The sequence below is a fragment of the Gadus macrocephalus genome, chromosome 19 (assembly GCF_031168955.1).
Source record: "Gadus macrocephalus chromosome 19, ASM3116895v1".
Lineage (NCBI taxonomy): Eukaryota > Metazoa > Chordata > Actinopteri > Gadiformes > Gadidae > Gadus > Gadus macrocephalus.
This window is the reverse complement of record NC_082400.1, coordinates 14,342,794-14,368,351: the sequence shown is the minus strand read 5'-3', so window position 1 is coordinate 14,368,351 and position 25,558 is coordinate 14,342,794. Positions and strand designations below refer to the sequence as shown.

Sequence of the window (25,558 nt, the reverse complement as noted above, 5' to 3'; positions counted from 1 at the left end):
ACATATTCGATCTCTCACGCTTTATGACTCTGTATAACCGTTGCCACTTTACTTAATAAATCCAAGGTCCTCGTGCCGATAGACTTTATTACCTCTCCGTCTCATTTTATCTGATCCAGTAGCTAGACAGACCGTTTTTCCCAACAGTAGTGGGGCTTATTGGTAACCATACCTGACAATTTCAAGAGTTTCCAACTTACGGTATAGGCTGCAGTATGACTTTTACAGAATTTGAGAAAAAAAATAAACATTACAGAAACAATTGGGGACCAAGTAGCTTCGCTGCTCGGATCCCTAAATATACATTAGTTCCTTGGTAGCTGCAATGACGCAACACCTAAATCCCTCCCCCCACCCTGCCAAATCAATAGCCATGTGCCAAATCAATAGCCATGTGCCAAATCAATAGCCATGTGCCAAATCAATAGCCATGTGCCAAATCAATAGCCATGTTTGGTTTTCAGTGACAGCAGCGTCCATATCAACCACCGTACCAAGTTCAAGTTCCTTTATTTGTCAAATACACAACGTAACAGGCAAAGCAGTCATAGCTTGCAATGACATTTTTGTATGTTAACAATGCAAACAAATATACATTCCAGCCATCTTGTTGTTTTCGCAGACAGAAACATGTGATGTGGATGCAGGCTGATAGAAAATAATTTTCACACATTTCAACATTTAAGAGCCATTATTGTGAAACTACTATGTTTTCCACTGTGGACCAACCATGCTACATGTTGTTGTGATACTGGGTTATCACAACACACACGGAGAGGCAGGGCCGTCATTCAAAAGGAGGCCATCCTTCTGACTGTTCTTGCAGATTTCCCGGAATATCGATTGCAAAACCCAAAAAGTTGTTCCTGTTCTGTGAAACAGAAAGTTAAGCAGGGTTGTATTTAAAACCACAACCGATCAGGACTGTGAGCTCAGACAACGGGAGAAAGGATTCCACACCAATACTGAACTGTAGTCTAACAGGTAAGCAGCTCACACCTCAAAACTAACAAGACATTGATATTCATTTATTGTTTTTTAAATTCAGAACTATATGGGCAGCTTTTGTAATTATTATGTATCAGGTCACAATGTTTGTTTTGTTATTGTATGTATTTTCATTCTCAAATTAAGTAAGTTATAACCACAACAGGTTTTATGACCAATAGCAGAACAGGGGTTTGTGTGGGTGCATCAGTTGACAGTGAAAGCTCTATTTGAGTATTGTTGTTGCTGGATTTGTAAATCATTGATTTGGAACTGTTAAAACAGGGGTTTCCTGTTATGGGAAAAAAAATGCACATCCTTGGAACAATATGACCAATCAGAATCTAGAATTAAACAATGCATGGTATACTAAGATGAATATACAATTTAAAGGATTATGATTTTTAAAAAGGTAATAGTCTGTGTTACGTATTTTAAGCACATAAGGTGCCCCACATAGCCACAAGGAACCAAGATCGAACACACAAGCTGCATTACCCCCCACATAGCCACATTGGAGGAAGATTGAACACATAAACTGTAATTACTATTCATAGCCACAAAGGGAGCAGAACCCGACATACAAGCTGCAATAACTACTCCAGCCACAGATGGCAGCACCTTTAGACAGGTGAGGAAGGCGGAGACAATACGTCACATAGGCCACGCCTACTTGATACAAACCAGAGCGGGAGTGAGATTTGAGGTCAGAGACATAGGGCAGCCCCGTTGATAGTTTAGAAGATAGCTCTGCGGTATTTCTCTCAACGCGTGTTCAATAAAATTCCCCTCCTTTTGCTTCATAGTTACCACACCGAAACACTTTAACAAATAAAGTGAGTTCAAAGCAATCCGGATTGGACTACTTTCTTCATGAACATGACGGTGTTGAACAAACTTTTCAATTATTTTTAACTTTTCTTTTTACAATGTGATTTGTGTTGTGTTTTTTCAAGGTCGACCATGCCGGAAAGTCATCTGATGGGCTTTTTAGTCCTCTTTTTCTCAATCCTTCGTACTGAATCAACTATTGGAATTCTCAACTCAATCAACGACCTGAAGAAAATCCCCTTCGGTCAATCGGTGCCCAAGCAAAGCCTTCCGCTGCTCCACTTTTTTGCCAGCACCATAGAATTTGACAACAACGACTTGATAGAGCTGACCTTTGAACCAAGCAATGGAGACTATGGCACTCATCACTATGGAAACTATGAGGGAGTCCTGGATCGACTGCCACCCGGCCAGCAGTACTACACCCTCGGCAACATCAACCCCATGATCAACAATAACGGAATCTCTTTGCCCTCTTATGTCGCGGGTCACGTAAACCATCTGTTGGGGGGTGAGGAACTCAACAGGGCCCGCATCATATTCTCGCTCTTGGACCAGGACACCATCGGTCAGGTGTTCATCACACAGCACTACGAGGCCAATCAGGGTCTGGGGACTGGGTACGACCCAGTGCACACCTACCGGATCAGCATCAACCTCTTGAGGGAGCTCAGAGTCTTCTCCTTGGACCGAAGACAACACTCTGAGCTGTCAGAGATCGGAGGCAACATCGGAAGCGGCATCACTGACCACGAACTTTCGTCTGTAAGAAACACGTGGGGCCAGCTGGCGTGTGTTGGACTGCTGTTGTTCATTGTGATCAACGAGAGGAATTCCCCTTGCAGTCCAAACAGAGCTCGAGAACCGAAGCGTCCTCCAAAATGTAACGTTCGAGAACCGAAGCTTCCTCCCAAAAGAAACGTTAGACAACCGAAGCTTCCTCTGAAACCCAACGTTCGAGTACTGGCGAGTCCTCCGAAACGTAACGTTCGAGCAAGTGTTACTCCGCACATATCTGTGAATATTCCAGAGAACGACATCAACCTCAGACCACCAAACCAGGACTGGGACATTTTTCAATGTTGCTATAAATGTTGGTTTGTGTTCAAGATATGCGGACTAATAGTAGGAGTAGCAATAGTAATAAGCATAATAATAATAATATGCAAGTACCTACCTTAATTTATAGAGCACCTTTCGAAAGCAGATTACAAAGTGCTTGACAGAATAGAATGAAACCAGAATTGGAGAATAGAATAGCTGAAACCCTAACCCTAAGTACAGAATAAATAAGAATAAATACATACAATCATAGAACTAAATATAAATATTTGGAGATGTAGGGCAGTGCTAGACCAAGCCTAGCTTTAGAGGTGATGACAGTAGAGGTGAGAGCTGGCCCCCTTGGGAAGGCCAAGGTTCACTGGAGTGGAGTTCCACGCCATACCCTTCACGGTGGAGTGATGTCGGTGCTCTACAAGAACCACCGGGACACCAGTGGGATCCTTCACTAAAGTACTGGGCCATCTTGGGGAACCTGTGAAACATCGGTTCCACTAAACAAAAGCCATGGGGTTAGGCTCCACAAAGACATACGTTTTTTGCCTTTTCTTTCCCAGGCAATATATTAACTATATCTAAAACAATTTGAAACTTATGTTTTAAGCACACACTGTAAATCGTTATCTCTTAATGTATTGATCCAGATGTTTTTAATCAATCTTTAAATTAGAACGATTAAGGCGGACAGGGTAAATGTTTTTTCACTTGACAATTCAAGTACTACTGTGTGTCGGTGTGTGTGTGTGTGTGTGTGTCGGTGTGTGTGTGCGTGTGTGTGTGTATGTGCGCAGTTGTGTGTTTTTTATGCTCATAAATGGGTGCTTTAAACTTTTTTTATTTTCTCTGTACATTTGCTAGGAAGTACACTCATTCTGTGCCTGGATACATGTATCTTAATCTTTAGGTCTTCATTGGTAGGTTAAATGGCCTCTGCAATAAATAAGACGATTATATGAGGCATGTTTGAATTAAATACAAAAACACTGTTTTCAATTGCGAGTTATGGTAGTTCCTTATTATTATTGTTATTATTATTCTGCACTGCAAATGAGGGCTACTATTACATGTTTGTATGGGTGTTCCTGTTCCCATTGGGAATGTTACATTTGTGAATACTTTAAATATGCCGTGAGAGCTCTGAACTTGATTATTACGGAAGCATGATTCTCACACATTCATGTTTAGTGCTTTACAGTTAAGTTTAAAGATCGCTAATGTTTTTTTTTAAGTCTGTAGGCGTACTTGACAAATATGTAAGCATTTTAGGATCATAGGATCTTTTTAAGAGGTCATCGATAGGAAACGTTGTATTCTAACAATTTTCTGAATTCAACAATTCAGAAAAAATCTTGGTTATAACTACCAAACCAAACCGCATGTATAATCACTGAATGAAGGTTATGGTGATAAAATGCACATTTCTTGCTACAAATGTTATTAAAACCCATTTAATGCTGAATCAATATGAAAATATTGCATTTTTCACTGAGACGAAAATAAATTTCATCTTGTTGTTTTCTCAGACCGACAGAAACATGTGATATGGACGCACGCATATAGAAAAGAACGGGTCAAGTAACGTAGGCATCGCATTTTTAGAGCAGTTATTGTAAAACTACTATGTATTCCGTGAAGTTTTATGACCTGATTGACATTGGATATCAATTGTCACACACACGAACCAATCAAACCAGTCAGAAACACACTTCTGGGTGTGTTGACAACAAACATTGTATGACAACCAATGGTTCCAAAGAGAATATGGGCAGACTTCCAAAATTCCAATCATGCCACCTTTTAGGCCACGCGACATACAACTTAAATTGTACCGCTTTGAAACAGGTTCTAACATGAGTTCCCCGTCCCAATCAAGAGATCGAAGGACTTTTCACGGGGGGAAACAGAAAGTTAAGCAGGGTTGTATTTAAAACAACGGGCCTAACCAAAAGCTCCAAGGGAAATGACGGGGAAGCACACAAAAAACACAATGTTGAATCCGGTAACATGTTGATCAAGATTTGTTATCAAACATTAAATGAGAATGATTCAGAGAGACAAGGTAAATGCTTTCGTAAATGTCTTCAAGAAGTACTGTGTGTGTGTGTGTGTGTGTGTGTGTGTGTGTGTGTGTGTGTGTGTGTGTGTGTGTGTGTGTGTGTGTGTGTGTGTGTGTGTGCGTGCGTGCGTGCGTGCGTGCGTGCGTGCGTGCGTGCGTGCGTGCGTGCGTGCGTGCGTGCGTGCGTGCGTGCGTGCGTGCGTGCGTGCGTGCGTGCGTGCGTGCGTGCGTGCGTGCGTGCGTGCGTGCGTGCGTGCGTGCGTGCGTGCGTGCGTGCGTGCGTGCGTGCGTGCGTGCGTGCGTGCGTGCGTGCGTGCGTGCGTGCGTGCGTGCGTGCGTGCGTGCGTGCGTGCGTGCGTGCGTGCGTGCGTGCGTGCGTGCGTGCGTGCGTGCGTGCGTGCGTGCGTGCGTGCGTGCGTGCGTGCGTGCGTGCGTGCGTGCGTGCGTGCGTGCGTGCGTGCGTGCGTGCGTGCGTGTGTGTGCGCGTGTTTTTTATTTGCTAGTAGGAAGTACAATCACTATCATTCCAAGCACAGATCAATAACATCACCAGGTCTGCCTGCTACCATCTCCGCAATATCAACCACCTCCGCCCATCCCTCACACCCCATAGCACAGCCATCCTTGTTCACACCCTGGTCACTTCCCGCATCGATTACTGAGATTAGACTGAGTGGCGATGCAGGCAGAGCGGAGTTTGTTTTTTATCGCCAGCATTGCCAGATTGGGTACATTTCCCGCCCAATGATAATTTTCCCAGCCTAAAGAGGTTAAGAGTAGCCCAATTGGGTGGGAAATCTGCCCAATCTGGCAACACTGCTCACCAGCCAGGGATCCTGCTGATTGGTTCATAGCGCAGCGCGACTCGATTTTTGCGCGAATCAGACGCCTGTAAGGTCACACCCACTCAGAGGAGGACTTTCCTCCTCTCTCCCATTGAAACCCATGTTATTCACCGGCCGCCAGTACTTTCTGGGAAATGAATGGGAGTCAACGGAGGCTGAGGGAGGACCTTCCTCCCTGAAGTAATTGTCAAAAGGCGATAGGGGGTGCTAGTGTCCCTTTACCCAGGGAAACGAACATTATATATTCAAAGGCATCAAAGTAGTCATATTTAAGGGCATTAATTCATTACAGTAGTCTGGGGGCAATCTACATTTTTTATTCTCAACAATGTTAAGGAGGATCTTCCTCCCTCTCCTCAATGGAGAAGCCTCCACTGATATATATATATATATAGATAAAGTGTCTGAGTTTCAGTCAGTATCTGTGTAGTGCAGCGGCATACAGTGTGCAGTGGTACTGCATGCTTGTGTGTGCAAAACTGGCATATACGATCACTGAACGAAGGATATGACAATTTCATGCTACAAACAAAACCAATTTAATGCTGAACATGTATATAAAAATAGTGAATATTCCACTGAGAATAAAAAAAATGTCAGCTATCTTGTTCGTTTTCACAGAAACATGTGACATGGACGCAGGCCTATAGAAAAGAACAGGCCGAAAAACGTAGAACAGTTGTTACAAAGTGACTACGTTTTCCACGGTCTGACCAACGCATCTACACTACATTTAGGTGTGAGACTGGGTTATCACAACACAGACAGACAGGCAGGGCCCTTGCAGATTTCCCGGAATACCGATCCCTGTTCCCATTCACACATGACCCAATACAGGAACTCTTCTGGAACATTGCAGGGTAAGACTGCATGTGTGAAAGCCGCTTTAGCATTGTGGTCACAAAAATAAACACAATGAAAAAATAATAATTTATTGGGTGCTCCGGATAGTTTGCTGGTGCTCCTAAGCTTTTGAGGTTTGGATCACAAATGCTAACAAGTAAAATAGTGATTGTCAAGACCTGAATGACATTGGATATCAATTGTTTCACACACCAACTAACCAAACTAGTCAGAACGCACTTCTGGGTGTGTCGGCAACAAACATTGTATGACAACCGTTGGTCCCAAAGAGAATGTGGGCAAAATCCCAATCCTGCCACACGACATAACAAATAAATCGTACCAAACATGCTCTAACATGAGTACCCCTCCTTCCCGCCCCAAACAATGAATCAAACAACAAAGTTGTTCCTGTTCTGTGAAACAGAAAGTTAAGCAGGGTTGTATTTTAAACCAAAGCATATCAGGACTGCAAGCTCAGAAGACGGCAGAAAGGTTTCCACACCAATACTGAACTGTAGCCTAATAACAGGTAAGCAGCTCACACCTCAAAACTAACGAGACATGGATTTAAATTTAATGTTTTGCAAACTAAGAAAAATGTACAGATTTTGTATTTATAATCAACTATGTATTAGGCTCAAAATGTGTGTTTTGTTTTGCTTTATTTTTTTTAAATGATCAAGCTAAGTAAGTAACAATCACAGCAGAGTTTATTAGCAATAGCAGGAGAGGGGTTTGTGTGGGTGTTGGCAGGTGACAGTGAAGGCTCTATTTGACTATTGTTGTTGCTGGATTTTCAGCGCATTGACTTGGAACTGTTAAAGGACTCTTAAAGGACCATTATGACCAAGCTGCATCAAGTCTTTAATAATGCATGGTCAAATAATATTGAATACACAATTTATATCATTATGATTTTTAAAAAGGCAATAGACCATATTTCACCAACTTTTCTTTCAATGACTAAATGTGTTTTGTGTTGTGTTTTTTCAAGGTCGACCATGTTAGAAAGTCATCTTATGGGCTCTTTAGTCCTCTTTCTTTTAATCCTTCGTACTGAATCAACTAATGGAATTCTCAATTCAATCAACGACCTGAAGAAAATCCCCTTCGGCCAATCGGTGCCCAAGCACAGCCTTGTGCTGCTCCACTGGTTTGCCAACACCATAGAAATAGACAACAACGACGCGATAGAGCTGACCTTTGAACCAAACAATGGAGACTATGGCACTCATCACTATGGAAACTATGAGAGAGTCCTGGATCCAGTGCCCTCCGGCAACCAGTACTTCACCCTCGGCAACATCAACCACATGATCAACAATAACAGAAACTCTTTGCCCTCTTATGTCGTGGGTGACCTAAACCATCTGTTGGGGAGGGAGGAACTCAACAGGGCCCGCATCATATTCTCGCATCATATTCTCGCACACACCACTCACCAGGTGTTCATCACACAGCACTACGAGGTCAATCAGAACCGGGGGTCTGGGTACGACCCAGGGCACACCTACCAGATCACCATCGACCTCTTGAGGGAGCTCAGAGTCCTATCCTCGGACAGAAGAGAACAGTCCGAGCTGTCAGAGATCGGACGCAACTTCGGTAGCGCCATCGACAGCGACGAACTTTCGTCTATAAGAAACAAGTTTGGCCAGCTGGCGTGTGTCGGACTGCTGTTGTTCATCGTGATCAACGAGAGGAATTTGCCTTGCAGACCCAACAGAGCTCGAGAAACGAAGCGTCCTCCAAAACGTAACGTTGGAGAACCGAAGCTTCCTCCCAAACAAAACGTTGGAGAACCGAAGCTTCCTCCCAAACAAAACGTTGGAGAACCGAAGCTTCCTCCCAAACAAAACGTTGGAGAACCGAAGCTTCCTCCCAAAGAAAACATTGGAGAACCGAAGCTTCCTCCCAAACAAAACGTTGGAGAAGAGCAGCTTCCTCTGAATCCTAACGTTCGAGTACTGGAGAGTCCTCCAAAACGTAACGTTCAAGCCTGCGCCACTCCGCACATATCTGTGAATATTCCAGAAAACGACTTCAACCTCAGGCGACCTAATCAGGACTGGGATGATGATCAATGTTGCTGCAAATGTTGGTGTGCGTTCAAGATATGCGTAGTAATAGCTGGATTAATAATAGCGATAATCACAACTCTAATAATAATAATAATATACTAGTCCCTGACTTAATTTATAGGGCACCTTTCGAAAGCAGATTACAAAGTGCTTGACAGAATAGAATGAAACCAGAATAGAAGAACCCTAACCCTAAGTACAGAATAAATAAGAGACCAAATACATACAATCATAGATAAGCTAAATATAAACGTTTGGAGATGTAGAGGGGTGCTAGACAATGTGTAGCTTTAAAGGTGATGACAGGAGAGGTGAGAGCTGGGACCAATGCCATACCCTTCAAGAGGGAGATGTCAGGGCTCTACACAGTCTGTCCCAATGACTGGGTCATGACCCACGTGGGGGTCGCGGGAGATTTGAATTTGGTCGCCAAATAAATTGAACTAAGAAAATATCTATGCATTCTTTTTTTTACACATTACCATTTCAATAACTTTCAATAAGAAGTATGTGTTTGATAGTACTGAATGTTTGTATTATTCTAATAATTGTACTTAAAACATTGAATCTAGTTGAAAGGCTTATGTACATTGTGAGAGGAAATAACAACAATGAGATAGCCAAAACAAGGGGACGTGAACGCCGCCTAAATGCATTTATTCGGTCGCATTTAAGGCTGAGTATTTAATACAAGTATTATGTTTTCAATAACAAGTGCATAAAAAAAAGCTGTCATTTATCTCTTCGAAATGGCTGGTTTAAGTTCATATATAAGCAGATGCGGAATTGGCAGTCAAAACTTTCAGGAATGCTAATTTATGCACAAATTTGTTCTTCTCACGATTTTATAGATTAGGCTTATTGTGAATTGGGTCGCGATGGTTTGTAATTTTAAAAAATGTGGGTCCCCAGAATTTTTTTTTGGAAAAACTGCTCTACAAGAACCACCGGGACACCAGTGGGATCCTTCACTAGAGTACTGGGCCACACTGGGGAACCTTTGAAACATCGGGTCAGGCTCAACAAAGACACATGTTGTTGCCTCTTTTCAGGTGTCAGACAATATGGGAAAGATATCGAAACAATTTAAAAGGTATGTTTTAAGCACACACTGTAAATAATCCTTATATCAGATAATGGCTTGATCCAGATGTGTTCAGTCTTTAAATGAAAACGGTTCAGTCGGACAGGGTGAATGTTTTGCACTTGACAGTCCAAATTCCTCTGTGTGTGTGTGTGTGTGTGCGCACGTTTTTTATGCTTATAAATGGATGCTTTAAAAGACTAGGCTTAATGCTCTCTGCATTAATTGAGACAATTAAATGAGAATGGTCAAATTAAATACAAAAACACTGTTTACGATAGTGAATTACGCGTATTATTATTATATTATTAATCTGCAATGCAAGTGATGGCGGGCGCTACCATTCCATGTTCGTAATGGTGTTCACATGGGGAATGTTATATTTTGGTGTGGGGGTTATTGGTGAATACTTTCAATACACAGAATTACAGTGAGGGCTTTGAACTTGACTATTATGGAAGCATGATTCTCATAAATTCATGTTTAATGATCTTAAGTATTTAAAAATGTATTCATTTGTGCTTTTTCAGTCTGTAGGCTTAATTTATAAATGTGCAAGCATTTGGCAAGTGTTTGATTGCTGTATTCAATTTATTTGCCATACTTAACCTATGATTTTACATCCGACTTCTTCTAATAAGCACTCTTACTATTATGGTAATAAAAAACACAATCAATATTTATTTATTTTTGTAATTTGTGTTTTTTTTGCTAGTGCTCCTAACTTTCTGAAGTAAAATAGTAAATTTCAAGACCTGAATGATATTGGATGACAATGAGTTCATCAACTATGAAGGTATTATTGTAGCAAAAGTCTTTAGCACCTGTAACTGCAGAATTTGAATGCGTACACTAAAGTCACAGTAAATTTGAAGTCGTATATATTTATTTTGCGTGTACTCTAAAGTCACAAATGTGTAACAGTACATTTGTAGTCGTAAAAAAAATATAAATATTTTTTATACCATTGTAAACACAAAAGAGGGTCTACGAGTAGGCCTACGCTAATCTGTGTTACAGGTGCACAAATCCTTTTGCTACAATTATTGCAGCGCAGTTGGTGCAAAACACATTCGCACACCCGTGTTTCATAATCTGAGAACATGCCCAAAAGGTGTGCATTCGTAAACCCAAATTTGAACAAATGCATCAGAAGTTGCACATCTGTGAACGCTATGTTAATTCAGCATTTTAGTGAGCGAGCACAAAACCATTTTACAACTGCTCGAATCTGCTCCTGCAAGTCTCAGCTGTGGGGTTTTTTGCAGGTTGTTTTGCAACACCCCTAGGTGGTAAATGTGTAGCAAAAGTATTCGTATTCGTAGATGACAGAGCGTCCGTGAGCGGGACAAAATAGTCCCGCCCATAATTTCCTAATCCAATGAAAATCGCCGGCAGGGATGCATTTCTCAAATTACAGTGACGGCTGGTGGTGATTTTGGGTGGGTGGGCTAAAGAATGCATTACATTTATCAATACTTCACAGGGCTCCAGACGCCATGAGGTCACCTTTATATCTCTGTTCATAACTTTCATATAATGTGAATGATTTTTAAACAAGATTAAGGTGTAGAGAAAGGCATTTCTTTATTTGAAGCACAATTATAAATAAAAAGAAAAATAAGGTGTTTAAAGTGCTTCACTGAGCTGAAATTGAACATTTCAAACTAAACCATTAAGCAAAATAAAACTTTTTTTGTGCTTAAAGTATTACACAATTAAAATGTTGACTGGTCTCCCTTTGCGCAAAATGCGGCTGTAGACGATCACACACTCTTTGGTAGAGACGTCTGTGTCGCCGTCAATCATGAGGGACATGTAGGGGTCCTTTTACATTATGTCATTTTACATTATGTAAAATGAAATGACTTAGTTCAAGGGAATTCTCCCCAAAGTATTGCATTAACATTTCTGAATTTATGTTATGGCGACCATTAAAATACATTCAAGGACATTTGCGGCATGTTAATGAAATACTTTGGGGGGAATTCACTTGAACTGAGTCATTTCATTTAACATAATGTAGGATACCCATCTCCGTTCAGTAGGACGCCCTCTTCACTTCTCCAGAAAGAAACGTATCCCGTGCTGAGTATGCTGCGATCTTTATAGCTCCATGGCTGGCACGGGGTGGGTCCCAGTGTAATTTGAGAAATGCATCCCTGCCGGCGATTTTCATTGGATTAGGAAATTATGGGCGGGACTATTTTGTCCCGCTCACGGACGCTCTGTCATCTACGGATACGAATACTTTTGCTACACATTTACCACCTAGGGGTGTTGCAAAACAACCTGCAAAAAACCCCACAGCTGAGACTTGCAGGAGCAGATTCGAGCAGTTGTAAAATGGTTTTGTGCTCGCTCATTAAAATGCTGAATTAACATAGCGTTCACAGATGTGCAACTTCTGATGCATTTGTTCAAATTTGGGTTTACGAATGCACACCTTTTGGGCATGTTCTCAGATTATGAAACACGGGTGTGCAAATGTGTTTTGCACCAACTGCGCTGCAATAATTGTAGCAAAAGGATTTGTGCACCTGTAACACAGATTAGCGTACTCGTAGACCCTATTTTGTGTTTACAATGGTATAAAAAAATATTTATATTTTTTTTACGACTACAAATGTACTGTTACACATTTGTGACTTTAGAGTACACATGCAAAATAAATATATACGACTTCAAATTTACTGTGACTTTAGTGTACGCATTCAAATTCTGCAGTTACAGGTGCTAAAGACTTTTGCTACAATAATACCTTCATAATCAACCTCCAGGAAGGACACACTTTGTGCAAGCTTTTCTATTCAGTGTTAGAGTATCGAGTTGTTTTGAGGAAGAACATTGTACGACAGCCATTTGTCCCCAAGAAAATGTGGGCGGGCTTTGAGGAAAGAAATCCAAAAATCCAGGGGGAGAAAACTAGTCCAATCACGCCAATTTTTGTAGCCACAATGAAAAAAAAACTTCAATCATATCGCTGGTTCCAATATGATTACCCCCCCCCCCCCCCCACCGCCTTTCCTTTACTGTATGTTTAAAGGAAATTATCATAAATATACAGTAGTTCCTTTGTAGCCGCAATGAAGCAACACTTAACCCCCACCCCCCCTGCCGAATCAATAGTCATGTTTGGTTTTCAGTGACACCAACGTCCATATCAACCACCGTAGCAAGTTCAAGTTATTTTATTTGTCAAATACACAACGTAGCAGGCAAAGCAGTCATAGATGGCTATGAAAATTTTGTGTCTTAACAATGCAAACAAATATACATTTCAGCCATCTTGTTGTTTTCGCAGACAGAAACATGTGACGTGGATGCAGGCTGAAAGAAAAGAACAGGCAAAAAAACTTTGGCATTTCACAATTTTAGTGCCATTATTGTGAAACGACTATGTTTTCCACTGTGGACCAATTATGCTATATGTTGGTGTGAGACTGGGTTAACGCAACACAGACGGACAGGCAGGGCCACTGCAGATATCCGTAATATCGATTCCAAAACCAGAAAAGTTGTTCCCGTTCTGTGAAACAGAAAGTTAAGCAGGGTTGTATTTAAAGCCACAACAGATCAGGACTACGAGCTCAGACGACGGCAGAAGGGATTCCACACCAATACTGAACCGTAGCCTAACAGGTAAGCAGCTCACACCTCAAAACGAACAAGACATTGATTTTAATTTAATGTTTTGCAAACTAAGAAATATTGACAGATTTTGTATTTATAAACAACTATGTACTAGGGTCAAAATGTGTGTTTTCTTTTGCTTCTTTTTTTTAATGATCAAACTAAGTAAAAAACAATCACAACAGAGTTTATTACCAATAGCAGGAGTGTGGTTTGTGTATGTGTTGGCAGGTGACAGTGATGGCTCTATTTTACTATTTGTTGTTGCTGGATTTGCAGCGCCTTGATTTGGAACTGTTAAAAGACTGTTTAAGGAACTTTATGACCAAACAGGATCAAGTATTTAACATTGCATGGTATAATAAGATTGAATAGACAATTCTTATCATTATGATTTTAAAAAAAGAAAGTCCATATTTCATTGTAACTTTTTTTTAATTGAGTAAATGTATTCTCTGTTGTGTTTTTTCAAGGTCGACCATGTCGGAAAGTCATCTAATGGGCTTTTTAGTCCTCTTTCTATCAATTCTTCAGACTGAATCAACTAATGGAATTCTCAATTCAATCAACGACCTGAAGAAAATCCCATTTGGCCAATCGGTGCCCCAGCACAGCCTTGTGCTGCTCCACTGGTTTGCCAACACCATAGAAATAGACAACGATGCGATAGTGCTGACCTTTGAACCAGACCATGAAGACTATGGCACTCATCACTATGGAAACTATGAGACAGTCCTGGATCCACTGCCCTTCGGCCAACGGTACCCTTGGCAACATCAACCCCATGGTCAACAATGATGGAAACTCTTTGCCCTCTTATTTCACTGGTCAACTAAACGATCTGTTGGGGGGTGAGGAACTGAACAGGGCCCGCATCATATTCTCGCTCTTGGACCAGAACACCATCGACCAGGTGTTCATCACACAGCACTACGATGCCAATCAAGATCGGGGGACTGGGTACGACCCAGTGCACACCTACCAGATCACTATCGACCTCTTGAGGGAGCTCAGAGTCTTCTCCTTGGACCGAAGACAGTCTGATCTGTCAGATATCGGCGGCAACATCGGAAGCGGCATCAATGACCATGAACTTTCGTCTGTAAGAAACATGTGGGGCCAGCTGGCGTGTGTCGGACTGCTGTTGTTCATCGTGATCAACGAGAGGAATTCTCCTTGCAGTCCCAACAGAGCTCGAGATCCGAAGCTTACTCCAAAATGTAACGTTCGAGAACCAAAGCTTCCTCCCAAACAAAACGTTGGAGAACCGGATCTTCCTCTTAAACCTAACGTTCGAGTACCAGAGAGTCCTCCGAAACATAACGTTCAAGCAAGTGCAACTCCGCACATATCTGTGAATATCCCAGAGAACAACTTCAACCTCAGACGACTAAACCAGGACTGGGACATTGTTCAATGTTGTCACAAATGTTGGTGTGCATTCAAGTTATGCAGACTAATAGTAGGAATAATAATAGCAATAAACATAATAATTATAATATATGTGTCCCTAACTTAATTTATAGAGCACCTTTCGAAAGCAGATTACAAAGTGCTTGACAGAATAGAATGAAACCAATGAAACCTAAGTGCAGAATAAATAAGACACCAAATACATACAATCATAGAACTAAATATAAACGTTTGGAGATGTAGGGGCGTGCTAGACAATGTGTAGCTTTAAAGGTGATGACAGTAGAGGGCAGAGCTGACCCCATGGGAAGGCCAAGGTTCACTGGAGTGGAGTTCCACGCCATACCCTACAGGGAGGAGTGAAGTCAGTGCTCTACAAGAACCACCGGGACACTAGTGGGATCCTTCACTAGAGTACTAGGCCACACTGGGGAACCTTTGAAACATCGGTTCCACTAAACAAACGCCATCGGGTCAGGCTCCACAAAGGCATACGTTGTTGCCTCTTTTCGGGTGTCAGACAATATGTAAATGATATCTAAAGAACTTAAAACAAATGTTTTCAGCAAACACTGTAAATCGTTATGGCCGGTAATGTGTTGATCCAGATGTGTTTAATCAGTCTTTAAATGAGAACGGTTCAGACGGACAGGGTAAATGTTTTGCACTTGACAATCCACTACTTCCTCATTATTATTATTATTCAACACTGAGTCAGGGCGGGCGCTACCATTACATGTTAGGGTGTCCCGAGGGGGAATGTTACATTCCCGTGGGAGGATTATTGGTGAATACTTAAAATATGCAGAATTACAGTGAGGGCTCTGATCTAGAATATAATGGAAGCATAATTCTCATACATTTATTTTTAATGATCTCTAGTTAAACATTTAAAGATTTCTGTAACTCTTTTTTCAGTCTGTAGGCTTACTTTCCCTGTATTTGCATCCCACTTCCCATCCCATTTGCAAAGTCGTTTTTTATGATTTTCAACTAACCAATAGTAATTGTTATGCATTAAATGTCAATGCACTTTGATCCCTGAATAACAGCAAAGCTATTGAATAATTTATTTGCTTGTATAGTCCACAACACTTTCCATTGAACAATTACCCCTGTAACCCATAAATGTACTCATTTTATAATGTTATCAAATGCTCACACACTAGCTGCTTTCAGACACACGTGTAAATCCTGATATTCTCCTGCTATTCTCCTGATGGGCCGTATGTGGGAACAACATACCTTGACATTTATACCCTGAAAATCTCCTGATTAATACTACCCCTGAGGTAGTATTTTCTCAATAGGAAATGTAAATGACCTTTTTTCTTATTTCTCACACCACTTGAGGGCGTGTTGATGATGCTTCTGTCATTGAGTGGCCCCCTAAATGATAATCAGCCTGGCTAACGCTTTATATTAAGGTCCTTGTAATAAGCCTTTGTTAATAGGGAATAAGACACTTATGCTTATTAACATTAATTGGTGTTAATAATTGTTAATAATAACATATCGTGAGATTATATAACTTTTATAAGCACTTATAAGAAACGTATTAACTATTTATTGATTGTTTAACATTAATAATAGTCTTATGAGTGTCTTAGGTGCTAATAAAAGCATTACAAAGCCATTTATTGAGCCTTACTAACTTACCTATTGTGTCATTGTTAAACCTTTACTAAGCATTTTTTATGCTAATTAATGTTGATAAATCCTTTATTAAACTGCTAATTATGCATTTTGCAGGTACAGGATCTAAAGTGAGTACAATGCGAGGTTCTCTTTCACTGGCCACCTTGTGATTGCTACCTTAGTACAAGGAAATATGTTTGAAAGGTACTGCCATTCATTTCCTGCTGATGCTTTGAATGCCACTGTGAAGGCATATCCAACGCTGAACAAGGCAAAGCTCAAGACCGAACTGTGTCTGATCTATGAGAATCCTGAATTCAAAGCCTGCTGTGGGGCACTGGCACTGTACCAGGTTATCATGAGCTACAACCTCCAGGAGACATTCTCTGAGACTGAGTTTGTTGAACATTCAGACGGACAGGGTAAATGTTTTGCACTTGACAAATCAAGTACTGCTGTGTGTGTGTGTGCGTGTGCGTGTGCATGTGTTTTATTTTTTATTTTAATGAATGATTTTTTTATTTTAATGAATTTTTTCATTTTCTCTGTACAATTAGGAAGTACAATCATTATGTGCCTGAATAAATGTATCTTAATCTGTATTGCTCCGTTGGTAGGTTTAATGCTCTCTCTATTAAATTAGATGATTAAATGAGAAATGTTTGAATTAAATTAAAAAAAACGTTTGTTTGCGATAGCGAGTAACGCGTACTTCCTTATTAGGGAGCCAAGCACAAACCGAAAGGCAACCTATTGTACTCGTTAGTTTTATTATCATTATTCTGCCACGTTTGATTTACACAGCCTAAACCGCTAGCCAACTCTTTATGAAACTTTCTACAGCTTTAGACGCCTACTTCCTTATTAGGGGGCCAAGCACAAAGTGCGCTTTCACTCGTATGCCAGGCGCCTTGGTAACTGATTTGGTTAAGCGCCGGGAGATGCTGTCTACACTCCCATCTACAATTTTGATGATTATTGTCAATGTCAGGTCAAATGACTCTGCCCGTTGTCAATCAGAGCTCAAAGTGACTTTATTGCTCTCATTAGCTACTTTGAGCAGTGTGGTAAATCTGTTTTTATCCGTCCACTTCTGGTGGAATCTACGAGCCCTCTGACAGAGAAAGTTAAGCAGGGTTGAATTCAATTGATTCATTGATTCAGAACTGTTAAAAGACAGAGGTTTCCTGTTATTGAAAAATAATGTACACCCTTGGAACCTTATGACTTATCAGAATCTAGTATTTAACATTGCATAGTATACTAAAATGAAAATATAATTTATAGGATTATGATTTTAAAAGAGGCAATAATCCATGTTACAAACATTAATTTTAACAATGTGTTTTTTGTTGTGTTTTTTCAAGGTTGACCATGGCAGAAAGTCATTTTATGGGATTTGTAGTCCTCTTTCTATCAATCCTTCCTACTGAATCAACTTTTAGAATTCTCAATTCACACGCGATAGAGCTGACCTTTGAACCAAACCATGGAGACTATGGCATTCGTTGCTATGGAAACTTTGAGGGATTCCTGAATCCACTGCCCTTCGGCCACCGGTACTTCACCCTCGGCAAGATCAACCCTATGTTCAACAATCAGAGAAGGTCTTTGCCCTCTTATTTCACCAATAACGACCTGTTTGGGCATGAGGAACTGAACCGGGTTCGCATCATATTCACATTCTCCTACCAGAACACCATTGGCCGGGTGTACATTACACTGCACTACACTAGATTTTGCCTTTGCTTTATCAGGCAGGCAGAAAATCTGTTAACATCTAAACAATTTAAATGTATGGTAAACAAAAGCTCCAAATGAAATTGCAGGGAAGCACACAAAACACATCGGTAACGGGTAATATGTTGATCCAGATGTGGTAAATCAATCCTTAAATGAGAATGATTCAGAGAGACAGGGTAAATGTTTTGGTAAATGTCTTCAAGGACTGTTTGCGCGTGTTTTTTGCGCGCGCGTATTTGTGTGCGTGCGTGTGTTTGATGCTTATAAATAGATGTTTTTATATTGTCTTTACATTTGCTAGGAAGTACACACTCATTATGTAGACTGGGTAGCCCCGCCCATTCTGCCAGCGATTTGAGTTCGCCCTGCACAAGTGTCTGGAGAAAAAACTATACATTTCTTTCTGCAAATCACCAAGCAGCCAATCCCGTAGAGGTCGGTTAATCTACGCCCGTTGATCGAGAATTACAGCAGCTTCCCAAGACCAACATGCAATCTACGATTGAGCTTGGACTAGCCAGACTACTCATTATGTGCATGGAGGCATTCATCTTAATCTGTATATCGTCGTTGGTAGGTTAAATGCGCTCTGCATTAAATTAGCATGTTGGAATTAAATACAAAAACACTGTTTGAGATAGCGAGTTAAGCGTACTTCCTTATTATTATTATTATTATTATTATTATTCCACACTGCGAGTGAGGATGGGCACTACCATTACATGTTAGTAGGGGTGTTCCGAGGGGGAATGTTACATTTCCGGGGGGGTTTATTGGTGACTAATTGAAATATTCAGAATTACAGTGATCTTGAATATATAATAAAAGCATAATTCTCATACATTTGTTTAATGCTCTTTAGTGAGGTATTGAAGGATTTCTGTAATCGTTTTTTTTCAGTCTGTAGGCTTACTTTCCCTGTATTTACATCCCACTTGTTCTTAAAAAGAAGCACTCTTACTATTGTGGTAACAAAAAAATGTAATCAATAGAAAAATGTTGTCTTAATATGCGTTCCCTACATTTTTGCTGATGCTCGTAATAAGTTCGTAATACCAATTCTACCAAATGAAAAAGTAAATCTCAAGACCTGACTGACATTGGATGTCAATGAGTTCACCAACCTCCTGCAAGGACCCACTTGGTGCAAGCTTTTCTATTCAGTGCTAGAGTATCGAGGTGTTTTGAAGAACATTGCACATCAGCCAATGGTCCCCTAGAGAATGTGGGCAGGCTTTGAGGAAAGAAATCCAACGATCCAGGCGGAGAAAACTACTCCCAGCCCGCCAATTTTATAGCCACAATGAAAAGAACCTTCAATCATATCGCTGGTTCCAATATGATTCCCCCCCCCCACCGCTTTTCCTTTACGGTATGTTTAAAGGAAATAAACATTAATATACACTATTTCCTTTATAGCCGCAATGACGCAACTCTTAAATCCCCCCTTGTCGAATCAATAGCAATGTTTGGTTTTCGGTGACAGCAGTGACCAAATGAACAACTGTAGCAAGTTCATGTTCAAGTTCTTGCCACTGTACCATAGTGTCTGCAAAAATATTTTGTGTTTGTGTGGGGGCTGGGGGGTCTTATGGTTTAAGAGTTCAACGATAGAAAACATTGTATTCTAACAATTTTCTGATGAGAATATTGGATATGACTAACAAACTAAACGCCATATACAATCACTGAACGAGGGTAATGACAATTAAATGCATTTTTAAATGCATTTTTTTTTGCTACAAATGTTATTAAAACCCATTTAATGGTTAATCAATATGAAAATATTGCATTTTTTACTGAGAAGATTATAAATATCAGCCATTTTGTTTGTTTTCACAGACAGACAAAAACGTATGACGTGGATGCAGTGCCTATAGAAAAGAACTGGTTAAACAACGTAGCCATGTCAGAATTTCAGAGCAGTTGTTTCAAAGTGACTACGTTTTGCACTGTCGACCAACGCAGCTACAATACATTTAGGTGTGAGACTGGGTTATCACAACACAGACAGACAGGCAGGGCCCTTGCAAATTTTCTGGAATATCGATCCCTTTTCCCATTCACACATGACCCAATACAGGAAATCTTCTGGAACTTTGCACGGTAAGACTGCATGTGTGAAAGGCGCTTTAGCATTGTGGTCACAAAAATAAACGCAATAAAAAACAAGGAATTTATTGTTGGAGCTTCTTACATTTCGGTGGGTGCTCCGGACAGAAATGCTAAGAAAAATAGGGATAGTCAAGACCTGATCACATTGGGTATCAAAGGTTTCACACACCAACGAACCAAACCAGTCAGAACACAGTTGTGGGTGTGTCGGCAACAGACATTGTACGACAACCTTTGGTCCCAAAGAGAATGTTGGAAAAATCCCAATCCTGCCACCTTTGTTGCTACACAACATAACAAATAAATTGTACCGCTTTAAAACATGTTCTGTTCCAAGATGAGTTAACCCCGCCCCAAATAAAAATAGTTTTCCTGTTCTGTGAAACAGGAAGTTAAACAAGGTTGTATTTAAAACCACAGCCGATCAGGTCTGCGAGCTCAGACGACGGCAGAAGGATTCCACACCACACCAATACTGACGCGTAGCCAAACAGGTAAGCAGCTCAAACCTCAAAACTAATGACATATATATTTTATTTTAATGGTTTGCAAATTAAGAAATATGGACAGATTTTATATTTATAATCAACTATGTATTAGGGTCACAATGTGTGTTTTGTTATGATAGATATTTTTTAATATCAAATTAAGTAAGTTATAACCACAAGCAGTTTTATTACTCATAGCAGCACAGGGGTTTGTGTGGGTGCATCAGTTGATAGTGATAGCTCTATTTGACTATTGCTGATGCTGGATTTGTAAATCATTGATTGGAACTGTTAAAAGACAGAGGGCCCTATTTTAACGGTCTGAAACGCAAATGAGAAGCAAAAAACGGAAGTAGCTTTGTGGGCGGGTCTCTGAAGCTGTTGCTATGGCGAAGTCACGCCAATTCCGGTAGAGCCCATGGAACCTATGAGATTGAAAAGAAACTGACGAGTTGATATTTTAACAGCGCATTTGCTGTCTCCCCTGAGAGAGATGCATGATCACATGAATTTCAAACTTCAAATGGCTAAGTTTATGTTCAAATAATATGGCCTAATTCACACATGGAATAGCGTTTCCTTCTACAACTTCAGAAACACTGAGTCGTCATATACATTTCGGCAAAGAGATTACTTAACACATTGGCCTATATGATATGCGGTCCTGGGGCCGCAACTATGTCTATTTAATAATATGTGGCAAAACATTAAAAAAACATTGTTTCTTTTCAGTTTTGTATAGGCTACATTATCAACTTTTGTTCATAATATGCATGTGTCCCCCGTTAATATGCATTGCTATGGACTGTATTCTGCGTTACGCGTTTAGTTTGCGTGTGTTTAAACAGACACACGCGCGCCGAGCATCACCCAAATTCATTTATTCTTTTAAACACTCACTCGTGCGTAAAACTAGGTTTCCTGACGATCAAAAACTCATCAATCCTAAAAGTTATGGACTTGTACGTGATAGTCCGTATTGAACAAACTTTTTAGTAAATGTGTTTTGTGTTGTGTTTTTTCAAGGTCGACCATGTCGGAAAGTCATCTAATGGGCTTTTTAGTCCTCTATCTATCAATCCTTCCTACTGAATCAACTTTTGGAATTCTCAAATCAATCAAGGACCTGAAGAAAATCCCCTTCGGCCAATCGGTGCCCAAGCACAGCCTTGTGCTGCTCCACTGGTTTGCCAACACCATAGGATTTGACAACAACGACTTGATAGAGCTGACCTTTGAACCAAGAAATGGAGACTACGGCACTCATCACTATGGAAACTTTGAGAGATTCCTGGATCCCGTGCCCAACGGCCAGCGGTACTACACCCTCGGCAACATCAACCCCAATATCAACAATCAGAGGTCTTTGCCCTCTTATTTCACCAATAACGACCTGTTTGGGCATCTGTTTGGGCATGAGGAACTGAACAGGGCTCGCATCATATTCACATTCTCCTACCAGAACACCATCGGCCGGGTGTACATCACACAGCACTACCATGCCAGTCAGGGTCAGGGGACTTTGTATGACCCAGAGCACACCTACCAGATCACCATGAACCTCTTGAGGGAGCTCAGAGTCTTCTCCGTCGACCGAAGAAGTCCTTCCGGGCTGTCAGAGATCGGAGGCGACTTCGAGAGCGGCATCGACTACAACAACATTTGCATCATAAGTAACAGGTGGGGCCAGCTGGCGTGTGTCGGACTGCTGTTGTTCATCGTGATCAACCAGAGGAATACGCCTTGCAGTGCCAGCAGATCGCTGGCACAGAAAAAAACATTTGTATTGCAATCATTAGTGTACGATCCACAAAGCGACAACAACTACAGGCTGCCTCCTCAGAACCAGGCGGAGGAGCAATGCCTTCTAGTGATCCTGTTACTGGCATTCCTAGCATTTCTATTTTTTTTCTTATTCTGAAATGAATTTGTGAAGCACCTTTCAAAAGCAGAATACAAATTGCTCGACAGAATAGAACAAAACCAGAATAAAGTACAGAATAAATGATAAATAATACAGGGAGTAGTGATGTCAGTGCTCTAGAAGAACCACCAGTGGGATCCCTCTCTAGAGTATTGGGCCACCCTGGCGAACGCCATTGGTTCAGGCTCCATGAAGATACACGTTTTTGCCTTTGCTTTACCACGGTGGCAGACAATATATGAACAATATTGAAACAATTTAAACGTAGGGAAACCAAAAACTCAGGGAAATTCCAGGGAAGCACACAAAAAACATATTGTTATATCTGGTAATATGTTGATCCAGATGTGGTCAATCAATCTTTAAATGAGAATGATTCAGAGAGACAGGGTAAATGTTTTGGTAAATGTCTTCAAGTAGTACTGTGTGTGTGTGTGTGTGTGTGTGTGTGTGTGTGTGTGTGTGTGTGTGTGTGTGTGTGTGTGTGTGTGTGTGTGTGTGTGTGTGTGTGTGTGTGTGTGTGTGTGTGTGTGTGTGTGTTGCTTATGAATAGGTGTTTTTCATTTTCTCTGTACATTTGCTAGGAAGTACACTCATTATGTGCATGGATACATTTATCTTAATCTGCATATTAATTAATCAATTACATGTTATTAGGGGTGTTCACTTCAGAGGGGGAATGATACCATTCTGTGAGGGAATTATTGGTGAATATATACAATATGCAGAATTACAGTGAGGGCTCTGATCTTGAATATAATGGAAGCATAATTCTCATACATTTATGTTTCATGCTCTTTAGTTAAGCATTTAAGGATTTCTATAATAGTTTTTTTCTGACTAGGTTTGCTTTCCCTGTATTTACATCCAACTTGTTCTTCAAAATAAGCACGCTTACTAAAAACAAAATCAATAAAAACATTTGTTATTTGTTTTTCTTACATTTTTGCTAGTGCCCCTAACTTTTTGAAGTTCAGAACACCATTGCTACCAAGTAAAGTAAAGACCTGAATGACATTGGATGACTTCATGACGACATCGATTTCATCAACCTCCAGCAAGGACACACTTGGTGTAAGCTTTTCTAGCCATTGGTCCCCAAGAGAATGTGGGCGGGCTTTGAGGAAAGAAGTTGATCCAGGCAGAGATAAGAACTCCAATCATGCAGCGTCCAAATCAACCAACATTGCAACGTTAAACATGTTCTAACACGAGCAGTAGTTCCTCTGTAACCGCAATTATGAAACACTCCCCCCCCCCCCCCCCCCCCCTCCCCCCGACAAGAGATCAAAGGACTTGTCACTACTGCATCAAGAGTTTCATTTACAGTGAAACAGGAAGTGAAGCAACGTTTCCGCATTCTGTTCCTCGCCACAACCAACCCTTTCGGCCCAGTCGTCCTCCGCCTGTGGCGTAGTTTAACACGGAGCGCGCGGCGAGGTCAGGAACCTCGTTAAGGTCATGGCGACCCCGTTAGCGGGACGATCCAGTGTTCGCGAACATTGTTTTTGGGAGCGGGCGGTGGGTATATCCACAGAGCCATCAAGGCACAAGCACGCAAACGCATTCACGCGCACGCACACACACGGACACACACACACACACACACGCACGCACACGGACACACACACGCACCAGTGTGTAAGTGTCTCACAGGGAGTTGTGTAGGGCTTTTCTCTGTGTATCAGTGGCCTGCATCAAGTTACCCACAGCCCCCCGAGAGATGAGCCGAACCCGGGAGGATGACGGATGGAGCGAAGGGACGAGGATGAGAAGCCACAGTGTCCCATCGCTTTAAGATGGAGCTGTTCTGGACAGGCCTATCATCTATGTGTCATCTAATGAGAGGACAAACGATTACACAATCATTCCAAATCAGGGATGTGGCATCTGGTCTCTTCACGCCTGCTTGACCTGGGCAGCGGTCAACAGGCAACACTGCATTCCATATGATAATGACGTCCCACAATTCCTTGCAGCAGGAACATTAAAAGAGTCTCACCATGAGCATCTGAGAGATCAGTAAATCGATGCATACAATCACACCTTTATTCACCTAACCCACCGGCCTGCACATCAAAACTAAACATAAGGAACTTCAACTATCAACGGTCTGTTCCGACCGAGTGACCAAATACTCTCACTTCCTGATCTTCATTAATCATCTACTACTACACCTCTCTCTCTCTCTCTCTCTCTCTCCCTCCCCCTCTCTCTCTCTCTCTCCCTCCCTCCCTCCCTCCCTCTCCCCCTCCCTCTCCCTCTCTCTCTCTCTCTCTCCCTCCCTCTCCCTCTCTCTCTCTCCCCCTCTCCCTCCCTCCCTCTCCCCCTCTCTCTCCCTCCCTCTCCCCCTCTCTCTCCCTCCCTCTCTCTCTCCCTCTCTCTCTCTCCTATTGACGGGCAGCAGCAAGAGCCCTATAGTGAAGTGTCAGGAGAAGTCATTAATGCTCACCATTAGAGTCTAGCCTGATACAAAGCATGGCAGAGTGAGGGGGCGTATGAGGCAGTGTATGGATGTGTGGGGGTGCACGCGCCTTCACACCATAACTGTGTGTGTGCATGCATGCACTAATGCATGCGTCTGCACCCTCAAGTGTAGAGGCAATAAATGTGTTTGAGGGTGTGTACATCTGTAAGTGTACTGGCACACGAGTGTGTCTTACAGTGTGCGTGTCTGTGTGTCAGTACACTAACACATGGCACTGAGCCATAGATAGACAACAGAAATATAACGTGAATAACTTGTATTAACTTGTATCAATTATAAAGCTTTCTAGTCTGACTACACTATTAAACACGCTATATATATCCC

The 25,558-nt window shown here is 41.3% G+C and overlaps 4 protein-coding genes and 1 long non-coding RNA gene across 12 annotated transcripts in view; 4 read left to right on the top strand and 1 right to left on the bottom strand.

The window, feature by feature from the left end:
- The window catches only part of LOC132447907 (uncharacterized), a 46,646-nt gene extending 31,505 nt beyond the window's left edge, over window positions 1-15,141 (top strand). For all 7 annotated transcript variants that reach the window (XR_009523264.1, XR_009523259.1, XR_009523263.1 and 4 more), the window contains one exon: window positions 15,011-15,141. The gene's annotated coding sequence lies outside the window, so the exon portion shown is untranslated. The remainder of the gene's footprint in view (window positions 1-15,010) is intronic.
- LOC132447911 (uncharacterized) lies at window positions 827-3,450 on the top strand. The gene is made up of 2 exons (XM_060038934.1): window positions 827-984; window positions 1,944-3,450. The coding sequence occupies exon 2, from the start codon at window positions 1,951-1,953 to the stop codon at window positions 2,998-3,000; it is 1,050 nt and encodes a 349-aa protein (XP_059894917.1). The 5' UTR covers window positions 827-984; window positions 1,944-1,950; the 3' UTR covers window positions 3,001-3,450.
- Window positions 2,117-19,227, bottom strand: LOC132447913 (uncharacterized). Its single transcript, XR_009523265.1, has 3 exons — window positions 19,155-19,227; window positions 15,011-15,790; window positions 2,117-3,092 (listed from the first exon to the last, which is right to left on the bottom strand). It is a non-coding gene; the product is annotated as an uncharacterized LOC132447913 (long non-coding RNA).
- Window positions 6,983-8,899, top strand: LOC132447908 (uncharacterized). The gene is made up of 2 exons (XM_060038923.1): window positions 6,983-7,156; window positions 7,622-8,899. The coding sequence occupies exon 2, from the start codon at window positions 7,629-7,631 to the stop codon at window positions 8,808-8,810; it is 1,182 nt and encodes a 393-aa protein (XP_059894906.1). The 5' UTR covers window positions 6,983-7,156; window positions 7,622-7,628; the 3' UTR covers window positions 8,811-8,899.
- LOC132447912 (uncharacterized) lies at window positions 13,246-23,675 on the top strand. Of its 2 annotated transcripts, none has more exons than XM_060038936.1 (2): window positions 13,246-13,434; window positions 21,849-23,675. In XM_060038936.1, the coding sequence occupies exon 2, from the start codon at window positions 21,856-21,858 to the stop codon at window positions 22,741-22,743; it is 888 nt and encodes a 295-aa protein (XP_059894919.1). In that variant the 5' UTR covers window positions 13,246-13,434; window positions 21,849-21,855; the 3' UTR covers window positions 22,744-23,675. The 2 variants fall into 2 exon arrangements, with proteins under 2 accessions (XP_059894919.1, XP_059894918.1); XM_060038935.1 differs by lacking the exon at window positions 13,246-13,434 and adding an exon at window positions 20,727-20,828.
- Window positions 23,676-25,558: the final 1,883 nt, after the last annotated feature.

What these genes read in the sequence shown, in the direction of transcription:
- LOC132447911 (XM_060038934.1), top strand. Translation starts at nt 1,951, where the DNA reads ATGCCGGAAAGTCATCTGATGGGCTTTTTAGTCCTCTTTTTCTCAATC.
- LOC132447908 (XM_060038923.1), top strand. Translation starts at nt 7,629, where the DNA reads ATGTTAGAAAGTCATCTTATGGGCTCTTTAGTCCTCTTTCTTTTAATC.
- LOC132447912 (XM_060038936.1), top strand. Translation starts at nt 21,856, where the DNA reads ATGTCGGAAAGTCATCTAATGGGCTTTTTAGTCCTCTATCTATCAATC.